Below are 21,907 nucleotides of genomic sequence, written 5' to 3'. Positions count from 1 at the left end.
GATCCAAATCCAATCAACCTGTCCGTTACTCATTCAAATAATAAGACTTCATTTCCATTTGGAAATGAAATCTTTAACCTGGGTTTACAATATTCAAACTGTTGCCATTTAGTCTTGAGCTGCAAAGTTTCACCAGAATATTCTGACATGTAATACAACTTACTATTCAACAACAAAAAGGAATGGACTACTGATATACACAATAGGATCAATCTCAAAAATCTATGCAGTGGAAGAAGGCAGAGTACATATTGCAGTATTCCATTTACATGAATTCTAGAAAAGAAATCTAATCAGTAGTAACAGAAAGCAGCTCTTTGGCTGCCTAGTGCTACGTGTAGAGGAATTAATTGGAGAACTTTTGGAGGCTACAGATTATTCAACATCTTGGTTGTGATGGTGGTAACACAGGGGTACAAATTTGTCCAAACTCAATGAAATGAGTACATTTTAATATATGCAAGCAGTATCTCAATACAGCTGATTTACAAGACAAAATGCTAGCACAGTTTTAATTAACAAGTCAAACATGAATATCTTATTTTGAAAAAAAATTAATACATTACAGATAAAGCTCAGGTTTCCTTTGACTACCCTCCAAATCCTGGTTTCCACCCCTAATCTCTCTCATCTATATCCACCCCCCTAGTCAGTTATGAGTTTCGTATGAATTCTTCTGTACCTTTAAAAATATATTCACAGATATATACAGCCATAGGAAACATATAGTATTATTTTGTAGATATATATATATGTATGTGAAAATATATACATATATATGTATGTGAAATATATATATATCTATATATCTTGCTCTTATAACATAGTATTGTTTCTGAGATCTGTCTACATTAATACAGATCTAGGTTATTTCTTTTATCCTAATAAAGTTATCTATCATATCATAGTTTATTTAGCTAGGCCATTTCCCATTCCAACAGATAGATTTTTTTTTCCTACTATATCTCACCAGCATAGTGATAGAGTAGTTTATTTCCAGGATGGGAACAAAGACTACAGAAGGTTTTCCCAGGCAACTCAGTCTTATCTGTAAAGTTCAATCTTTTACAATGGGAATGTATTCATGAATAACTTATATATTTTAAGTACTGACTTTAAAAAAAGAATTTAATATAAATTACCAAAAAGAATAAAATAAATCAGTAGTAAGAAGCAATCCACCTTTTAAAATATGAAGAAAACAATGTTGTAGGGTGTAATAGAAAACTCATGGTTTAAAGCATAAGTATTTATTGAAAAATAATAAGCACTAAACAGATCATAAAAACATTCTCTTATGCAAAGCAATTACAATTAAAATATCAGCATACTGGTTATAATGACATAGCATAATTAATATATGCACAAACATTTATATTTTTTGCTTTCTTCTTTTATGACTATGATGTCTTTCCCCGTCCCTGAAAGAGGTATTAAAATAAAGTATTATAAATGACAGACACTTAAATATCAGAGCTTTAAAATAATAATTCAACAGTAACATTCTTTCATCATACATAAACCATGACAAGTTAAAACACGCATTTAGAACTAAATAGTAATCTTGAGAGAGTAAACAGGGAAAATCAATGATTAAAACTAGAAGACTGAAATAGGAGTAAGAAAAATTGATTTATGCTTTAGAGTTCTGTCTTTAAAATCAACTTTAAAAATATGTATATGGTAGACAACCAGAGAATTCATTTTCAATAGAACATTAAATTTGCAGAAAGACTTAAAAAATGAGTTTGAGGCCATAGCCTGGCAACTTAGTGAAAACCACTGTCTCAAAATTTAATAAAAAGAAAGAGGGGAGGCTGGGGATGTAGCTAAGTGGTAGAGTGCTTGCCTAGTAAGCCATGAAGCCTTGGGTTCAATTCTTAGAATGACCATAAGTTAAAAAAAAATTCCCCCAAATTTCCTGATTTCCTTTATTTGGCTCCTATCTCAACTCTGTATAATTCATCCCACCTCAGAGGTGAATATCAAAGATCAGCCTTGCCCTATTTAAGAAGTATTTCCCACTAATAATTTATCTCCTATAAAGGAAAATTATTTCATACTTAGATTTTGAGGACTTCTAATGGATTTAAGTCTATAGAGACTAATCAGCATCATTAAAAATCACTTAAAAGAAAGAGGACTAACAAATTTGAAAGAAATGAAAGAGCACAATTTCTGATAGGTAACGAAGTTAATTTGTATATGCATAAGCTATATCATAAGAATCAAAAGAGGACTAAATCCTAGCTAGCTTTAAACCTATGAATTGGATGATAGGAAAATAAGCAAAATTACCAAACCAATATAAAAAGCTATAAGAGGCCCTGAAGAGACAGGATATCATTTGAAACCCTATTATTTGAAAAATACTGGGTATATAAACCTAAATAAGACATAGACCCTGCCTTCAAGGAGCTCAGAGTACAGTTAGAAAAGCAAAGACCATTAAGTTCAACTACAAGTCTGTGCGAGAGAAGGTGGTGGCAAAATGGAAAAGATAATGGCTCTACCTGAATGAGGGAGAAAACCTTCAGGGGTGCTTTTAAAGGAAAAGGAAGAATTTAGCAAGTAGACTTTTAAAAAAATCAGGCAACAAGGACACAATGTGAAAAGACATAGATGTGATACCAGACCATAAATTATGCAGGTTGCCAGGGCACAAGAAGCAGGCAGGAGCCCTGATCCTGCAGCTGGTGAGAGCCATTCTAAAGGATGTGAACTGTGTCAAGGAGGAGTTGTAAAAGGTGAATATTCACTCTGGCAGAAAAGCAGGGATGGATTCATATGGTAAGTTTAGAAATAAGTAGAACAATTAGGAAAACTACCATAATTTTCTAGATAGATAGCAAGAGGGACAGAGTGGTACTTTCATACATGTGATATATCTTCAGGTAGAAATGACAGCAATTTAGAACTGACCAAGATGGTAAGGAATAAGGAAGGACTATCTAAAATGACTGCTTGATTTCTGGCTTAGGTGAATAGATGAGGATTGTCCACTAATCAGAACAGGCATACTGGGGAAAGAGGTGCAGACTGAGGAAAAGATAAGTTTAGTTATAGCCTGGATGAATGTAAAACCCAGATAGATGCCTCAAGTAAGCAGCTGGACATGAGTAGACCACAACTAATTTTATTTGTGTGTGTGGTGGAGGGGGTACTAGGGACTAAATTCAGGAGCGCTATACCACTAAGCAACACCCCCAGTCTTTTTTTATTTTTTATTTGAGACAAGAGTCTGGCTAAATTGCCCAGGTTGACCTCAAACTTGTGATTCTCCTGCCTCTACCGCCTAAGTAGCTGGGATTATAGGCATGCACCACCATGCCTAGCTGAATTTATTATTTTAATATTAATCTGTATCATTCCAGCTATCACAATTATAAGGGCAAAACGAACTAATGTTAAAGTTTAGCCCTTCTCTCCAACTCTAAATACCCTTCAATGAAGGGACTGGCAAGAAAAAGAATGAGAAAGAGCACAAGAAAGAAAAAGGAAGGAATAAACGGAAGAAAAATGTTAGCTGGTACAGAGTTACTCACCTCTCTTTCCTTCTCCTCGACTCAGGGTTTTTATCCTTATCTTTATTTCTTTTTCTTTTGTGTGGGCTCCTACTCCGATCCCTTCTATGTCGTGAACTCTCAGCATCCAAGTAGCTTCCACCAGACTGCCGTGAATCCACTGAAGCTGATCGCCTTTCTTCATTTCTGAAACACAGAAAGGAACGTTAATCAGTTTGTTTTATTACTGGTCTCCACTTCACATATACACACCAACCTCCAGTACAATATTCCACATCACGCCAGTGACAGGTAAGGGCTAAATATACATAATTTTATATTCCATATAAAAGTCAAAAATAGCTCCTATAATATGCTTTATTGTTTAACTATTTTACTAATATGGTTGTTCCCTCATAACCATCCCTTACCAAGATAAGCAATGTAGTAAAACAACTCTAGTATGATTTGGAGAACTAATTAAAAACAAGCATTTTAATGAATTATAGTATGCTACCAAGGGTCTTAGAAATACTAAAATTTAATATATAATTGTAATAGATTTTTAAAAATAATATTTTAGGGCTGGGGGTATAGCTCTATGATAAAGCATTTGCCTAGCATGTGCAAGGCCCTGGGTTTAATCCCTAGAGCATTTAAAAAGAAAAAAAAAAAAAAAAAAAAAAGGATTTTTTTTTTTTTAACCAATAAAGATAATGACATACTTTTCAGCATCATCCTCTGCTTTTTCCTGTTCTTCCTGCCAATGGTTACTGAGTTCTTCCATGTGCACATTTATCACATCCCGAATCACCTTGGGAGAAGAAAGCACCAAATATCAGATAATATTGTTATAAAAATTAAATCTAAGGCTGGGGATATGGCTCAGCGCCTAGTTGTACAAGGTCCTGAGTTCAATTCCTAGCACCACCACCAAAAAAAAAAAAAAATTAAGTGCAAAAAGTCAGAAAAATCACTAACGATGAATAGAAAATTTACTAAGAGCTATGGTATAATAGACTACGGTATAAATGCATTTTAGAGAATATAAAAAGGGCACTGACAAACTGGATTATGAATGGTAGATGAAAGTATTATTTCAATGTTAAATTTGAAGTTGATAACTATGCTATGATTATGTAACAAAATATCCTTATTCTTAGGAAATACATACTAAAAATTTAGAGATAAAGGACTAAAATGGATGACACTTACCCTTAAATCTTTCATGAAAAAAAAAAAAAAAAAAAAAAAAAGGCGTACAGATAGAGATGAAGAAGGTGAAAAATGTCCAGAAAGAAAAAGAGCAATTCAAAAGATAAGCACAGGGGCAAAATGCTAACAATGGGTAACCTGGGCAAAGACTATATGGGAGTTGTTTGTGACTTATTTATGTGTTAGAGAACATTTACAAAGAATTTTAAGGTTTCTAATTAAGTCAAGATAGTCAAGAAACATTGTAGTTATGTCACAGATACCTTCCCAGTGAGACTGTAAACCCCTTAATTTTAAGAACCATTTGAAAATTTTTCTTTTCTATTTTACCCACACCATCAAGCCCAGGACTAGTCATGAGAAAGTCAAAGACAAAACTAAAATAGAAGCTGATCCTTCTCTCATGCCTAATTAGGAAATGTTTTAAGTTCAAAGGCATAGGGGACCAGGCAATCTCAGAGAGAGACACTATAGTTCAGACCTGACTGCATTTTTCCCCACTTTAGAGAAACTTTCTATTAACAGCTTCCAAAGTAAAACAGGATAGTGTCCAGTCTCCGTAACAAGGCCGTGAAATCCCTCCATGATTTCACTACATCACACAGTAGACGCCGTTCTTGCCTCGTACTGGATAGTTCCTCAGAAGCCCTAAGCTCTGGCCAACCTGCATTACTAATGAATCTCTGAAAAACTGAACTTTATCCACATTTAGTAATGCGAGTGTGTCCACCTGGGAAATCCTTATCGCCACTTCTCCTCCCACTGTGTTCTCCTGTGAATAACCCAAGACTGCCCCAGTCTAACCCAGCAGAGAGCTAGGTGACATGCACCTGGGGTCAAATTCAAGCTCCAGCACTTCCTTAGCAGCCCCACTAGTCTTCTGTCTGCTAAACACATGAGCTCCTTCATCCACAGAACCCACCTAGCATAGGTTTGCTTCTCCCTTCTCCTCAAACGCCAGCTTCTCTGATGCTCACACCAATCTCAGCTTTTAAAAAGAATCACTCTGTCCTCCATACACTTTGATTTCACCTTTATTTTTAGCACTTGCCACAATCTATATTTTGAAACTTCACTTGCTACCCTAGAAGCTCCTTGAGTGTGGGACCTTTGGGCCATTCATTTTTACATACCCCACAGTAGCATGCAAAAAATAAATACAGTATGTAATAGAAAAATTTGTCAAAATTCAGATTCTAATCCAGAGCAAATGAAAAATATGTAAAACATGAAGGAAGCCAGGAATGACCAGAGATATAACAAATCACTAAAAGATTTGTAAACACTCAAGTATTCACAGATGAAAAATATCTGGGATCTACTTTCAAAATTACTGAGTGCAGGGGGAGATGGACAGTGAGTTGGGGGATAAATAAAACCTGAGGGCCATGTGTCAGTAATTGCCAAAGCTGAGCGATGTTAGGTTCCTTAAGCTATGCTATCCTCTTCAGTATATGTTTAATATTCCAATAATAAAAGGTTAACAATGAAACTGTAAAGAAATAACAGCAACATGATCAAAAGATTCTGAGAACAGATAAGAAACAACTGATGTATCACCAAGTATCCGAGGGACTATAAGAATCACCAAGGTAGTATAACATGATCCAAGACCTGTACTAGGAGAGTCTAAAACATATACTCTAGTGACAAAAATAGCATAAAATTCAGTGCTGAGCTGTGTGGTACAGAATATTAGTACAATAAACCACAAGAATGGGAAATAATACTCCATGTATGTATGGCATGTAAAAATACATTCTACTGTCATGTATAACTAAAAAGAATAAATAAATAAACAAAAAGAATATTAGTATAATAAACCAGCAACTGCTCAAAGTCAACCAGCTCTTCATGGAAATGGTGGTCCACATACAAATCAAGATTTAAAAAGGCAAAAATGAAGAGCATTTTAGGTGAGAAAACAATATATATTAAGGCAAGGAAATAAGAACAAATATGTATAATTAGACATAGCCTAAGAGATACATAACTAAAGCAAAAGAAAACTGCTTGGCAAAATGAGGCCAGATAGTTATACCACTCCTTAGTATTTATTCTCAAGATAAAGCTATCATACTATAGCAACACATGCATACCCATGTTTATAGCAGCACAATTCACAAGAGTCAAACTTTGGAACCAACCTAGGTATCCATTAATGGATGAACAATAAAGAAAATGTGGTATATATACACAATGGAATTAACTGAGCCATAAAGAAAAATGAAATTTTATTTTTCTTTATTTTTCCATCTGCAGGAAAACAGATGGAACCAGAGACCATTATGTTAAACAAAATAAGCCAAACTCAATAAGTCAAGAGTCATATGGTTTCTCTCAGATGTGAAAGCTAGAGAAGAAAAAGGAAAAGAAAGTAGGAGAGGGGGATTCTCATGAAAATCGAAAGGAGATCAACAGAGTAGAGGAAAGAGAACAGGAGGAGGAAAGAGAAAGAGAAATACTGGGGAACGATGTTGGCCAAATTATGTTGTTTATATTGTGTGCATGCACGGATATATTACAACAAATGCCACCACTATGTACACCAATAAAAAATGAGGTCAGATTACAGGTCTCTCAAATAAGAAAGAACAACTCAAAGGAAGAATTAGGATTCCATGAGGAAATTATTTGTACAGTCTGGGCAATTCATGCACCAAAAATATTCATCAACTCTACCCATTAAATGACATCTGAAAATAAGTCTAGATACACACCAAAAGATTGATACATTAATTTATACCAAGACATTTCTTAAACCCAAATATTTAGTAAAGTACATAAAAGCACATTAAGATTTCTGCAAAAAAAAGTAACAGCTAATACTTATTGAGAAATTTGTGTTTTTGCGCGTTATCTCAATTCTCATAACCCTGCAAAGTTTGTACTATTATAAAATGAAAAAAAAATTATATCTAAAAAACTCAAATAACTTGCACAATTCACAAAGTCAATGATAAATAGAAGTATCAAAACTCAAGTCAAGGGCTGGGGTTGTGGCTCGTAGAGCACTTGCCTAGCATGTGTGAGGCAAGTGGCTTCAATTCTCCGCACTGCATATAAGTGAAGGTCCATTAACAACTAAAAAAAATATTAAAAAAAAAAAAAAAACACTCAAGTCAAGGTCTATGGAATGCCAAAACTCATTCTCTTATCCTGGTACAATACTACTTTCTAAAACATGACTACTTTTAAGAATACACCACCTCTTTATATAAGATATGTTATTTATTTATTTACTTACTTACGTACTCTGAAAAGCCTTTGCCTAGTAAAGGGTGGGTCTGAAATTAATGGAGCAAATACACATTAGTCATGGTCACCCAGAAGATACTTTTTTTCAGAAAACCTCCAAGAAACTGAGGAAATTCACAGAACAGATTTAGAAAACTATTCACAAGAAGTTTTTCTTCTCAACAAAGCTCTATATATTACGTGAAACTTACCTCAGTATATGATTTCTTGGTTATGTGAACATTCTTAGCTCTATAGGACTGGCGTCTTCTTTTATAATCTCTCACTTCTGCCAGGATTTCAAGGTAAGATTTTGGACTTTTTCGACTATTGTCTAATGAAAGGGTAAAATAATTATAATTATATCAATAAGAGCTTTTAAATTTGTAAGAATTAGCAGGTAGGAATACCACAATCCCTTCCATTCATGCATATATATGTGTGTGTGTATATATGTACTGGGATCAAACCCAGGGCCTCACACATGCTAGGCAAGTAGTCTACCACTGAGCTATATCTCCACAACTCCAGCCCTTTTTTTGCTTGTTTTGAGACAGGATCTAAGTTGTTCAGGCTGGTCTCAATTTGTGGTCCTCCTGCCCCAGATTCCTGAGTAGCTGGGATGCACCACTGTGCCCATTATTATCTTATATTTTATGTTTCAAGGTAAAGCACATAAACCCTGCATTATATAGATATATGGGCTGTTTATATTATTCCTTTTCTCTGACCATTAATTAAACATAATAGTGCTTACATTACAGAAATTAAAGTAAAAGCAGTTTAAGTAACATTCTTACAGAAGGAAGATATGCTTAATATCTCAAGTCACAGGAAAACTTCATGTACAAGTAAATACATTTATAGGTCAATACCACATTATAAAAAACTGCCTTGCTCCAACTCAAGGCGGCATGATAATAAAATCAGATTAACAATCATAAGATGGCACAGGAGGGGATGGCAATTTTGAAATGTAACATATGATATTGATCAAACCTTGATTAACTTTGGCAGCCAAGTCTACAAAGAGATCACTATCGTTTTCAATGATCTGAGAAGCAGAGCGCTTTTTCTTCGTCTCCTCCACAACAAAATCATAAAGGGCAAGACGATCGGCTTGGGTTAGATCACAAACAAACCGTTTATGATTCAGAGGAACTTCAACAGGCAATGAAGAATACATTCCTAAAGTAAAAATAAAACCACAAGAATAAACAATACATGAAGCATTATGGACTAAAAATCTACTACTTTTTAATAGATTAAAAATGTGCTATAATAATGCAATATTAACAAACTATTTTTACATAGTAATCCCTAAATACACAAAATATCAATTTATATGATAAGCAGTAAACAATGGCTATCCTAAATACTACAACCACAGAAAAGATGTATCACAGATGTTTGCTATTCTCTCCAACAATATTAAGACAGATCCCATAAAGGCCGGCAATAATAATCACAAGAAATAATTAGTTCATAAGAAAAGCCTTTTCTTTTTCTCTTTTCTTTCTTTCTTTTTTGTTTGTGTGTCTGTGTGTATGTTACAGGGTCTATGTAGCCCAGGCTGGCCTCAACCTCCTGGGGATAAGGGATCCTCCTCTCTAGGCTTCTCAAGTAGTTGGGTCTCTAGGAATGTACTACCACACCCAGCTAAGAACATCTTTTGGATAACCACTTCTAAAAGACTACCCATATTATGAAAGTAGATATTACTTTATGTGCACAGAATTTTCCTCATAGAAGCTGAAAAAAATGTTTTTATTAGGTAATACACATTGTAGGCCCTTTGAAAATAAACTACAGATATGAAAAATACAAAAAAAATGTCCTTTTTAAGACATCAAGCTAGATGTTCAATATTCAAAACACAACCCACTGTGCAATGACTTAGAGCTAGGGATCAAAAAACAATTTAGGAGAAATCCCACACTTGCTCAGACCAAAGAAAGATATATTAAACTGACACTAAACTAATTTTAATTTCTTGAGGAGGAAGTATATTTGCTTAATCAAATTAACTGAAATAAGGTAACATCAGTGCCCCCTGATAATTACAGAACTTTCTCAAATCTGCTCATTAATGAAAAAAGTAAATACAATACCTGGATGTGATGTATTAAAACACTGAAGAAATATTTTGTTTTGAGATTCAAATGTTCTCAAAGAAATAAAATGATTGTAACTGTAAATAAAGCAATTTAAAACAATTCTTTCTAGACTTCATTATTCACCAAGGCAAACAAAGAATAACTACTACTAAAGGAATACTTCTGTTGTTTGCTAGGTTATCTTAAAGAGGTAACTCTGGCTCCAAGAACAATGTAGAATAAATGGGTCTTCCCAGATATATAAAAGTTTAACCTCATTAACTTCTTAGGTAAGAGAAGAAAGAAGAACTCAAATAAGAGCATACTATGAACTACTAAGCATTATAACGAAAAAAGAGATGGCTTTTCATTTGTCCATAAATTATGAAGAGCCGCTTGGAATCCGAGGCTGTGCTTAACAGCTATGCATGATACAAGGTCATTTTTACTGGTCAAGGGATTCGACTTAACCAGGAAGGGTTCCCTTTCAAGTCAATCAATTTTGTTCTAATGTTGGCAGGAAAAGTCCTTTTTTGTAGCCAGGTATTTAGACATTTAATTTTATAATATAAAATTGGCTTTGATAAGCCTAATTTCTTGAATGTGGACCATAAAAATCTGGGAGAAAAATACGAAGATTAGAAAACAATGATACATTACAAACAAGCTCCTCATAAACTTTTGCCTGTTATCTTTAAACAACAATAAAAAAAGTATTGGAGTTTTCTTTGATTCATTCATCTTAAATTTCTTTACAGTAAAGACTAAGACATCTTGACATTCAACCAAGATTTCAAATGAAAGACTACAATACTGTGACAGCTATTAAGATAAAGTTGAGAAGTTTGATACTTTTAAAAGGATATCATTTGCAAAAAGGATACTGCATATCTTTAAATAAGGAGTATATTCAGGTTTCTAATTCCTCTTTATACTCACCCCAATTACTGAAAAAGAAAAAGTACAGGAAAAGTTAAGCAACAAACTGCATTCAAATCTTTTAGAACACAGATATTTGTGACAAAAGAAAAAAGGATAAACACACAAACAAGCTTACATGTACACAAAATGTAAATTTTCAAAATGTAAGTTTCAATGATTTGTAATTATCATTGTCATAATTCTTTTTTTATAGTTTCAAAAAAGTGATAAAATATAAATAACGTAAAATTCCCCCCTTCAATCATCTTCAAGTGCACAGTTCAGAGACACTAAGGACAATCACACTGCTGTGCAGCCATCATCTCTGTCCTTCTTATCATCCCAAAGTTAAATGCTAATCTATCTTATATGGCTCAAATTCTCAATTCTTCCTTGTTAAACACTTTTGCCATCAAAGGGCGTCTTAAACATATGACATATTGATATTAAATATTAGTAAAAGATATTGTTTTAAGGTTACAAACTCAAAATTTTATGGAGAATTCACATAGAAACAATTCTCTAACATGAAAGACAAATAAATTAAGGCCCACAGAAGTCAAATGACTTGTCACAGCTGGAAGAGATCTGGTCTCTCCTGTCTCTTTAAGGTTCTTTCATAGTACATTGGACTTGAAATTATGGTCATTCTCACACTTCATGAAGTACAGCAATTTCAACATTTAATATTACAGGAAAAAGATGAACTAAATATAAAAATATTAGTTGACTGAAATTGATATCTTGGTTATAAAATTAACCAGTATGATTATATCTGAAAGTATGTATGTAGATCTAAAGTCTGTTCAAGCTTGCACAAAGGTTAATGGATTGAGAATTCTGTATACTGAGCTTAAGTATCCACACAACCTTGCAAAAAACTTACATTTTAGTGTTTTTCGAGTAAAATATTATTTACGTGGGGAAGTGCAAAATTTTTCACCTTAATCATTCTCTCTTCAAAGTACATAAATCAATAAGAAGATAATTCAAGACATTCTTGTTCTGTGGCAAAAGGTTTAAAAATACCTAAGACATAAGTGAGCCACAAAAATAATCTCTGTTGAGAAATTGTAGAACTCCACACAGGATAGAAAAAAATTTTAAAAAGGGAGTTACAAATCATATAAAAAATAGTTCTTCTAAGAAATCTTAATTTAAGATACTGTAAGAGGCCAGGTAGGTGCTGCACTCCTATAATCCCAGCAACCTGGGAGGCTGAGGCAGAAGGACTGCAAGTTTGAGGTCAGCCTCAGCAACTTAGCAAAACCTTGCCTCAAATTAAAACCTAAAAAGGGCTGGGGTGTAGCTCAGTAGTAGAGTGCCCCTGGTTCAATCCTCAAAACCACCAAAAATAAAAAATAAAATAAATAGATCAAAATAACTAAAAGTTCTTAATTACATATGAAAAATTCAAAGTTAGTCTTTGCTTGTGTAATTAATTAAATGCAATGTCTAAATCTGTCCTACTATCCAGTCATTTAAGTTTATAAACATGGGACATTTATAAATTATTCATCCATTTCATTATACTAATATTGCTTTCTATACATTAATTTTTACTGAGACAATAACAGCTACCAATGATTGTAACTAGAGCTAGTTTAGCATTTATCATCTCTGTCTCTCTAAACAATCCTACAAGATAATATTATATTACAGATAGATAAGAAATAAAAAACTCAAAGAAGGTGTCATTTCTATAATGCTAAGCAGTTAGCTTAAATTCTTTAAACTGGGCTTTGACAAAATAGAATAGTGAAAGCACTGTTATGAGTATTCGGATTTGAAGTTTGTAATATTCTTCCACAATTGGTATTGAAGACTTTTAGAGCAAACACACCAGAACTTTATTATATCTCTATCAGATAGTTTGTTTCCTGTTCATTAGATAAACGCCAAGTACTCTTACAACTCTAAATTCAACAAACCTATCTAATCAGTTAAGAGTCAAATTAAACCTTTTAAAAGTTAACCCCTATTAAAAAAACCCTCTAATTTTTTATTGGTATATTAACTAAGCAAGGATCACAGGTAGAATCAATAACAGAGGTCAAGGTCACAGTTCAATAGTAAGTTACCCAATAAGATGATAATCAAATATCTCCCTCAAAAGTTTAAAAAAAAAAAAAAAAAGAAAAGCACCTCAGAATTAAGCCTACAGGCATGAAAGAGGGATCTTCAAAGCAGGAAATTTTTTTAAAAATGTCTCCGACTGTTGGCAAGAACTAATTTAAGGTGTATAGGCAGGCTAAGGGCAAGATGGTCTTCCTTCTGAAGCCACACTGCAACTCAGAGCATAATGTCTGATAGAGACTGTGAACTTCAACAAGAGAAAACTAACCAAGACTATGGCCTGTTAAGAGTGAAGAAAAACAGGTAAGATGTCCAGAGCAAGTAACCTAGAAGGTATTCAAAGACAGCTTAGAAATCTTTATAAGAGGAACCATTCGTGCTTTGGCTAGATGTTACACATACCTCCGTCCAAAAATCTAAGTTCTTTGTTAACTTTACTTCTGTTTTGATAGATCAAAGTTTTCTTTGAATTTCCTAAAAGTTTAGGCTTAAAATTTTCATCTTGTATCTATCAAAATCACATGTAAAAACTCTAATCCAACTCCAAAGCTGGGCATGAAAGGATTTACAAATCCTCCAAGATTACATGTAAAACGTTGTTGGTGCTTTTTTTCTGAGGAGGGGAATCCCTAGCATCCATCATTTCAAAGGGGTCCAAGATCTAAAAAGATATTAAAATTACATTTAACAGGGTAATGCTAAGGGCAGCTGTGGAGATGAATCTCTTTTAGCCTAAGCCTTTTCCTTTACACAACATTTCAACAATCTCAAGTGAGGAACTCTCAGGGGAAGACCCAATAGCATTTATTTACTAAATAATAACTAAAAAAAAAATTATCCACAAGGCAATCTCACCTACGGTAACAGGAGCTATGTAACAAATGACGTTGAAACACAGCAGATTAGCTTTATGTTAAATGTAAAACTTAGCCTTTCCCATGTAACTATTTCACAAGGTTTTTCTTGAAAATTTGTAATGTGCTTGAAAGAGAAAAATAATTTAATCCATTAGTTAGCTCAAACTATGATGCCACTTACTTTGATTGTAACAGTCACCATCTTTTCCAACTGCAGCTCTAGCTTGTTTAATTATCTGGAATTGTGAGTCCTTATCTGTCCAAAACAAAAACCAAAAAATCCACAAACATATTTCAAATCATCAGTGTTCACAATTAAGTGATTAGCTGGTATCCAGTCAAGTTCTTAGGGCATACTGATAAGCATTCCAGAATTGTAATAGATGAAACATCCATAGTACTGCCTCCGTAATTTGAATACAGAATTCTTTCAGATCTTTCTGGAGGCCAGGAAGTGACCAGACTTCAAACAGTTCAGAAAACATTATAATCATAGCAGCTACAAATCTGAGCAACCAATGATATTTTTTGAAGTTCAGTTAAGTGCCAGGCACTATTTTAACTATATTCACATATGATTTAATCCTCACAAAGTGCCTGTATCACCATCCCTGATTTATAAAGTAATCTAGAAAAAAGATGAGTTAATTACCTTACTAAAAGACATACATAAGTAAGTGACAAAACCAAGAGTTGAATCAGAGCATTCTGTTTATCTAGAATCCAAGACTTTCCATATGCTGTGAGTACTTGAAGACATTTCCACTCTCACTCTTTTCAATTTGTGTTGTGGGCTCAGATTTTTGTTATAACCAAGAAAGAAAAGGTTTGTGCCACTGCATAAAGTTTTTCAGAGTTTTCACTGCCTATTAACATAAGCCTGATCTTTAAATTTTGGATTACATGAACGTTTCACCATTTATTAGTTAGTCCTTTTTTTTTTTTTTAACAGTATTGGGGATTGAACCCAGGGGCACTCTCGCACTCTACCACTGAGCCATCCCCAGAATCTTTACTTTTATTTTGAGACATAGTCTCACTAAGTGGCCCAGGTTAGCCTTGAACTTGCAATCCTAATGCCTCAGCCTCCCAAACAGCTGGGACTATAGGTGTGTAGCACCACACCTGGTCAATCCTACATTCTCTTAAGGTATTAAATGTCCTTCTTAATCATAAGCATGTTTATAAAATCCATTTTTTTGATAACTCAAAAATGAAAAATTAATATCTTGATATTTTTAAATTACAATCTAATAAGTTAATACTTACTCAAAGTAATTGAAGGAATTTTCACATTCTCATAGAAAAAATCAGGATTATACATTTCATCCTAAATAGTAAAAACAAACAAAACAAAAGATAAAACTTAGTGTTCTTGAGGACCAGATAATTGACTATTTTAAGACTTGAAAAAAACTAACAATAGGTTAGTACCATTTAAATATTTCTCAGAATAATTTGTAAAATTAGGTATCATCCTACCCACAAATAGGCAAATATGAGCTGTTATTTAATATACTTCTAAATACTATGAATTTACTAATGCATAATTTACATTTTGTACATATATAAGTGTGTGTGTGTGTGTGTGTGTGTGTGTGTAATAAAGTAAACATATAGTACCTCTTCTTCCTTGGTATAGCCCAGCTTCCTCAATCTACAAGATTCCATGTGCTTTGCTAAAGATGATTTTGGCATGTGATGATTGGAATCATAAGGACAAATCACAACTTCATCCTATAAAAAGCAAACAGAGAAAAGGGTACATAAGCCAGGCGCAGTGGTGCACACTCGTAATTCCAACAGCTCAGGAGGCTGAGACAGGAGGATTGAGTTCAAAGCCAATCTCAGCAACCACAGGGGCTCAACAACCCAGTGAGACCCTGTCTCTAAATAAAGTACAAAATAGGACTGGGGATGTGGCTCAGTGGTTGCGTGCCCCTGAGTTCAACCCCTGGTACACCCCCCCCCCCAAAAAAAAAGAAAAAGGTACATAATATTTTTAAATGATTATAACATTAAATATTTACTACTTAAGTGGTTCTATCTAGTACCTCCTTTTCTGCAGGCCTCTGTCACTCCCACATGGGTGTGTTTGTATTAAAACAAACAAGTTCCCTCAATTCCCCACTGCCTAAAGCCTCTGCCCTCTTTCCAATTCTTTGAAGACTAACTCTTCAAAATATATGATTACACTCAACGTCTCAACAACCTCAGCTAGGCCATTCCTCATCCACTGCCACCAACGTTTCACTGACAGAACATCAGCAGCTCACACACAACTTTCGTGCTACCAAAACCAAAGAACACATCATTGTCCTTACAGTAACTGGACTTTTGGAAGGTCACAATCCACATGTCCATTTCTGCCATCCTGATATAATCTATATGTTCTTTCCACCTCTCTGGCTACTTTTTGGTCTCCTCTAAAAGTGTGCATTTTGATTCATCTTGTCCCCCTTTACATGATTCATGTAAGTCTACCAGTGAACTCAACCATTAGGTATAAGTTTATTAGCAGATCTTACAGCTTCAATCCTCACCACAGAGTAATGACTCCTCAAATCTACATTATGGGACCTCGTTTCTCCTTTGAGTACATTTTATTCGAAAACACTAGACATTCAATTTGAACAAAACTAAAGTCATTAGATTCATGGTCTCCTAACCCCCAAACCCGTTCCTCCATTTCTTCCTACTTCAGCAAAAGGTCTCATGTACTCAAGCAAGAAATTCCTGCTTCTCCCTTGTCACCCATATCCAAATGACAACCTAGTCCTGTCAATTTTACTCCTAAGTATCTCTAAAATTCTCCATATACTGTATCACTACTGCAGCTTCCCTAACTCAGATATCGGGGTTATGATGGCCTCCTCCTAACTGCTCCTATCTCTGCTTCCAGTCTTGACATACTCCACTCCATTCTCCACACTGAGCTAGTTCGAAACCCCAGCTCTGACGTTACTGGCTGTATGACACTGGGCAAGGAATCTCTATTTACTTCAATTTCCTCATCCTTAAAAATGGAAATAGCAGGGCCGCTCTCACAAAGCTACTGTGGAGACAGAGCAAAAGAATGATATATGAGTTTCTATACATAAAGCATTCAAACAGGTCTGGACCTAGTAAGTGTTCAATAAATGTAAGTGGTTAGCAGCATTTTTGCGGGCTGGGGTTGCGGCTCAGCGGTAGAGCGCTCACTTAGCAAGCATGAGGCCCTGGGTTGGATCCTCAGCACCACATACAAAAATAAGATAAAGGTATTGTGTCCACCTACAGCTAAAAAAACAAACAAACAAACAAAAAAAAAAAAAAACAGCATTTTGCTAACAGGCAAATAGAATTTAGACATGCCCTGACTTAAAATGTTTCTATGCCTTTCCCACTTCCCTCATTTAAAAAAAAAAATCGAGATTCTTTAATATGACTGACAAGGACCTTTCCAGTCTGGTCCTGCCCACTACCATCATTCTCCATCTCCACACCCTGTGCTGTCAATATCCTCAACTACTTGAGATTTCCTATCTGGTCACTCACTTGTGTCTGGACTTCTACACAGGCTGGTCACACTTCCTCTTCCACTAATTTTCATCAGCTTATAATTTACTTTGTTCAGGAAACCTTTGCTAACCCATCGCAGCCCACCATAACCTGTACTACAGCAATTACATTATAATGCAATAACTGACTTCTCTGTATTGCTCCTCACCATCACCAAACAATTGTCACTGTTGTTCACTAAACTTCAGTGTTAAAATATCACAGAAAAGTAGAGCTTAACCATCTGGATTGTGTCTATTCTAGGAGTTATGAATGTCACCTACCAGGATTTTTAAGTCACTCTCTTGAATATCAAAGATTGGGTTTGCAAAAGTTAGATGCACGCCCACAGGAATTTTACAAAGGAGTTTTAGAAATACACCATAGTCATTAAGCCTACACACTCTCAGGAGTCAAAAAGCCTGAGTTCAAATCCTAACTGCCATTTGGTACCAACGTATCCTTGAACAAATTACCACCTCTGTTTCCTCATTTGTAAAATGTTACCAGTGTACAGTTATGATTATTAAGCAAGGTAACTGTATAGTAAGTGGCATATACAAAACGTTATTTACGTATTAATACAAGGAATTCAATTTTACTGCAATGGTATGGAAAGCTTTGGCAGGCCCCACTTGATGGCTTCAAATATCTCTCTACATGAACAATTAAGTTTTTAAAAATTTTCAATGAGTTTTTAACACAACGAACAGTGAATGGTTTATAGACAAACCAAATACTTTAAATGTCTGGGGAATCAGACATGTGACTTAAACCAGGGGAAAAATCATTACAGCATAGTAAACCCAGAAATTACTCCACTATGGACCACAACTCTTCTTTCTAATTCACCCAAAACAAAGACAAAACAATCCAGGATTCTTCACTAGAATAGGGTGCCTACATTTTAAAAAACAATTCTACCGTTCAAGTGAATTTGCTAGTTATCATCTCTCAGTGACATCCTTTAATAATTCCAGAATCGGTGCTGTCCCAAACAGAAGGGTCCAGTTTTCAGGCAGAGAAAGGCAAATAGGTGAACTTCCAGTTCCTTCTGACACCAAAGCTGGTGCAACTGCAGAATCCTACCACAGATGACAAAGCAAATCTCCAGACCTCCGCAAGCATCACTGAGGCCCATTCGCTTATTTTCTACACGCGTGATGTGCCATTCCCTCCTTACCCAGTGCATCTTTCAGTTCTCCTTAAACCCACAGAAGAGCCGCTGCGGATGTCGCAAAGGAGCGCTCAAGCGGCCGTGGTGCGCCCCAGCCCGGCAGCCCGGGGCGCCCGGGCCGCTCCGGGTCCTGGGCGCCCCCGATGGCTCCGCAAACCTCCTACGCCCTTCCCTTCGCGGCTCCCTGCGCGTATCTCCCCCTGGCCAGAGCAGACCGCAAGGGCGGACAGTCCCTGGAAAGGCCCGCGACCGCGCCCCTCACCTCCTCCGCCTCCTCTTCCCCGGGGTCCAGCTGATCAAGGCTCCAGCCCAGGGACGAGGTCACCTCCTCCAGCGTTCGGCAGCAACTCTCCACAAACTCGCTCAGCTCCTCCTGCAGCCTCCGTCTCTCCTCCAGGGGAGGTGGCTCGTCTTCCATGGCCGTAGCCCACCTGCAAGAAGGAAGTGAGCGAATAGTCCGCCGCGCGCGGGCCTCTGGGAACAGTGGGCGGGACTATGCACCGCGTGACTCAAATCGCCAATAGAGAAGCGCCCCGCGGAGGGCGGGACCTGTCATTTGAAAAGACTTCCTTTGCCATGCGGGTGGGAGCTTACCTCTCTGGCCTTCCCTGAACAGCATTCCTTCTTTTCAACTTTTTAGAAAAAAATTACGTAGAAAAGTTTAAAGAATAGTACAAGGAGTGTTCATATCAATAGTCCTCCGACTCATTAATTGTTAACATTTTGCCACGTTTGATTTCTCTGGGTCTCACGTCTTCACACTTCAAGCCCCTGCACTTAAATTTTTGCCGAATTCTTTTAAAGTAAGTTGCAATTTTTTTCTCCCCCCAAAATGTTAGCATGCATAGCCTCAGAACGTTTTCCTTCCTAATCATAATGCATGACCAAATCTCAGAAAACTAATTTCATGAAGTCATTCTGTACATAGCTCAAATGTCCCCAGTGATCCCCCAAATTCCTCTTCCAGCAGTCTCATTATTTCAACCCAATGAGCTATAATTTGTTACTGTTCTAATTTTAATCTAGAATAGTCTTCTCCTTTTTATATTAAGACATTGAATTTTGGGATGAGCCAGTTGTCTTATAGAATGTTCCTCATTCTGGATTTGACAGATCTGCACCCCCCACCCCCCCACCCCCCCACCCCCCACCCCACCCCCCCGCCCCACCGACCCATTTTTACAAGACAAGACTACTACATAGGAGATGTATACTTTTTACTACATCCCAAAGAGACATATACTTAGATTCTCCAATTAGTAAAGTTAAATGTGACTGAACCCAGGGGCACTTTACCACTGAGTACATCCCCAGCCCTTTTAATTTTGAGACAGGGTCTCAATAAGTTACTTAGGGCCTTAATAAGTTGCTGAGGCTGCCCTTGAACTTGCAATCCTATTGCCTCCCAGATTGCTAAGATCCCAGGCTAACTCTTTCCACTTTGATGGTGTTTTTTCCTCTCCATAATGGTAGTCTGTGGTCATACTTGGGTATATCTTGAGACCATAAAAATATCACATTCCCCAACTACCTCATATAATCCTTCACCTAGTCTGTTATTACATGTTATAAATGATGATTCCCTTACAGTGTCATGTCCTGTACACTTATTAGGTGGCATTCTTTCTACACTTTTGTTGTTTATTTCACCATGGAATCAAGGGGTTTTAAATGTTCAAGGTTTTCAATTTTAGTGTTATAGACTCTATTATCATCAAAATTCTTGTTGATACTCAAATTGTCCAATATTTGGCCAGTGGAAACCACATTAAGCCTCCCCTTGTGGGTCTTTGACATATCCCCGCTAGTCTGGGTGCTTTGCTTTGATCACCCATGCTTTGTATTATTCCTTCTCAAGACCTGAGATCAGCTCTTAGTTTTCCTATATGGTTTTAACTCCCTGAACCTAATCTTTTTTACATTTTCAATTTTTTCAAGTTGCTTGTGAAATCTGTGCTTCCCTTTGCACTTTGTTTACCCCTGATAAAGGAAGTATGGAGGAAAATTTTGAACAATTATCTCCAAAGGCAAATATCATAATTCCAACATTTTAAAAAGTGGTAAAAATATTATAAATAGCACCATAAAACACAGAAGTAGGCCAGTAGCTATAAGCAGATGTGGGGTAAGAGTTGAGCTCTAGAAGTAATTTTTTCATATTCTGTCCACAGTATCTTAACTTTTTATTTTCATTTCCATAGTTAGCCAAGTGATCTGGAAAATGTGTACACTAATTTTGGATGTTCCATGATGATTCTAATTGAAAGTGGGTGTGTTGTGTATGTGAAACACGTCAAAACTCAGCCCAGGTCAGGCATGTACTTTTTTTTAGGACACAGCTGGTTTTATCTCAGAGCTTAGTGACCACCAACAGCGGCATGGCGGGCGTAGGGAAGATTTGTCAGTTGTCTATATTCCTCTCTAGTTACTGTTTTAACCTGGGGAACTGCTCTACCTTGATGCTGTTCTTAAGCTGTTTTATCACTTTCCTGGAGCGGTCTCTAGACCCATTCTGGAATAGGCCTGTTATGGACTAAATTGGGTCCTCTCCCCAAAAATCATCTATTGAAGCCCCAATTCACAAAGTGATTGTGTGTGGAGATAGGGCCTTCCAGAAGGTAAAGGAGGAGAAGATGGGCGCCTAATCTAATAAAACAGATGTCTCTATAGTAAGAGATACTAGAGCTCTCCCTCTCCTTCCTCTACCCCCAGCTCCCCACCAATCCTCTCTGCATGTGTGCATAAAGAAAAGCCATGTGAGCATACATCAAGAAGGTGACCATGCAGGAGAAAAGATCTCGACCCTGACAGCACCTTAATCTTGGACTTGCAGCCTCCGGAATTATGAGAAAATATCGTTGTTTAAGCCACTCAGTCTGCAGCATCTTGTTATAAGTGACTGAGACTCCCAGCTCTCGTGTAAGGAACTTGCTCTTCCACACCCACCCCACAGCATTTGCTATGTTTTTCTTCTTTCTTTTAGATGACAAGGGCTGTTTTTGTACCATCTATTCCTAGCATGGGACCCCTGGCTTCTGGCATGATGTATGGCATAAAGAACTCAATATCCAGTGAATAAAATTAATTTCAATTCCTCCACATTAGGGGAGGAAAAGAGAGGTAAGAAGAAATGAAAGATGTTTTGAAGGAAAAATGGTCCATTTGTTGAGAATGCAGGTAATTTCACCCTAAGTACCTAAAGCCCTAATTACTTAAGTGAAGCTGCCTTTAACGATTTTTCTTATTCTACGATTTTAGCATTTCGTTTGCTTCCGATTTTCTATC

At 36.2% G+C, this 21,907-nt stretch overlaps 1 protein-coding gene across 1 annotated transcript; it reads right to left on the bottom strand.

The window, feature by feature from the left end:
* Positions 1-431: 431 nt before the first annotated feature.
* Positions 432-19,084, bottom strand: SNRNP48 (small nuclear ribonucleoprotein U11/U12 subunit 48). Its single transcript, XM_079146691.1, has 9 exons — positions 18,885-19,084; positions 15,529-15,642; positions 15,175-15,235; positions 14,087-14,161; positions 8,955-9,143; positions 8,168-8,289; positions 4,229-4,317; positions 3,546-3,710; positions 432-1,421 (listed from the first exon to the last, which is right to left on the bottom strand). The coding sequence occupies exons 1-9, from the start codon at positions 19,038-19,040 to the stop codon at positions 1,373-1,375; spliced, it is 1,020 nt and encodes a 339-aa protein (XP_079002817.1). The 5' UTR covers positions 19,041-19,084; the 3' UTR covers positions 432-1,372.
* Positions 19,085-21,907: the final 2,823 nt, after the last annotated feature.

The sequence above is a fragment of the Sciurus vulgaris genome (assembly GCF_902686455.1).
Source record: "Sciurus vulgaris genome assembly, chromosome: 7".
NCBI classification, from domain to species: Eukaryota; Metazoa; Chordata; class Mammalia; order Rodentia; family Sciuridae; genus Sciurus; species Sciurus vulgaris.
Note: the sequence above shows the minus strand (reverse complement) of the source record. Positions and strands in the feature narration are given on the sequence as shown.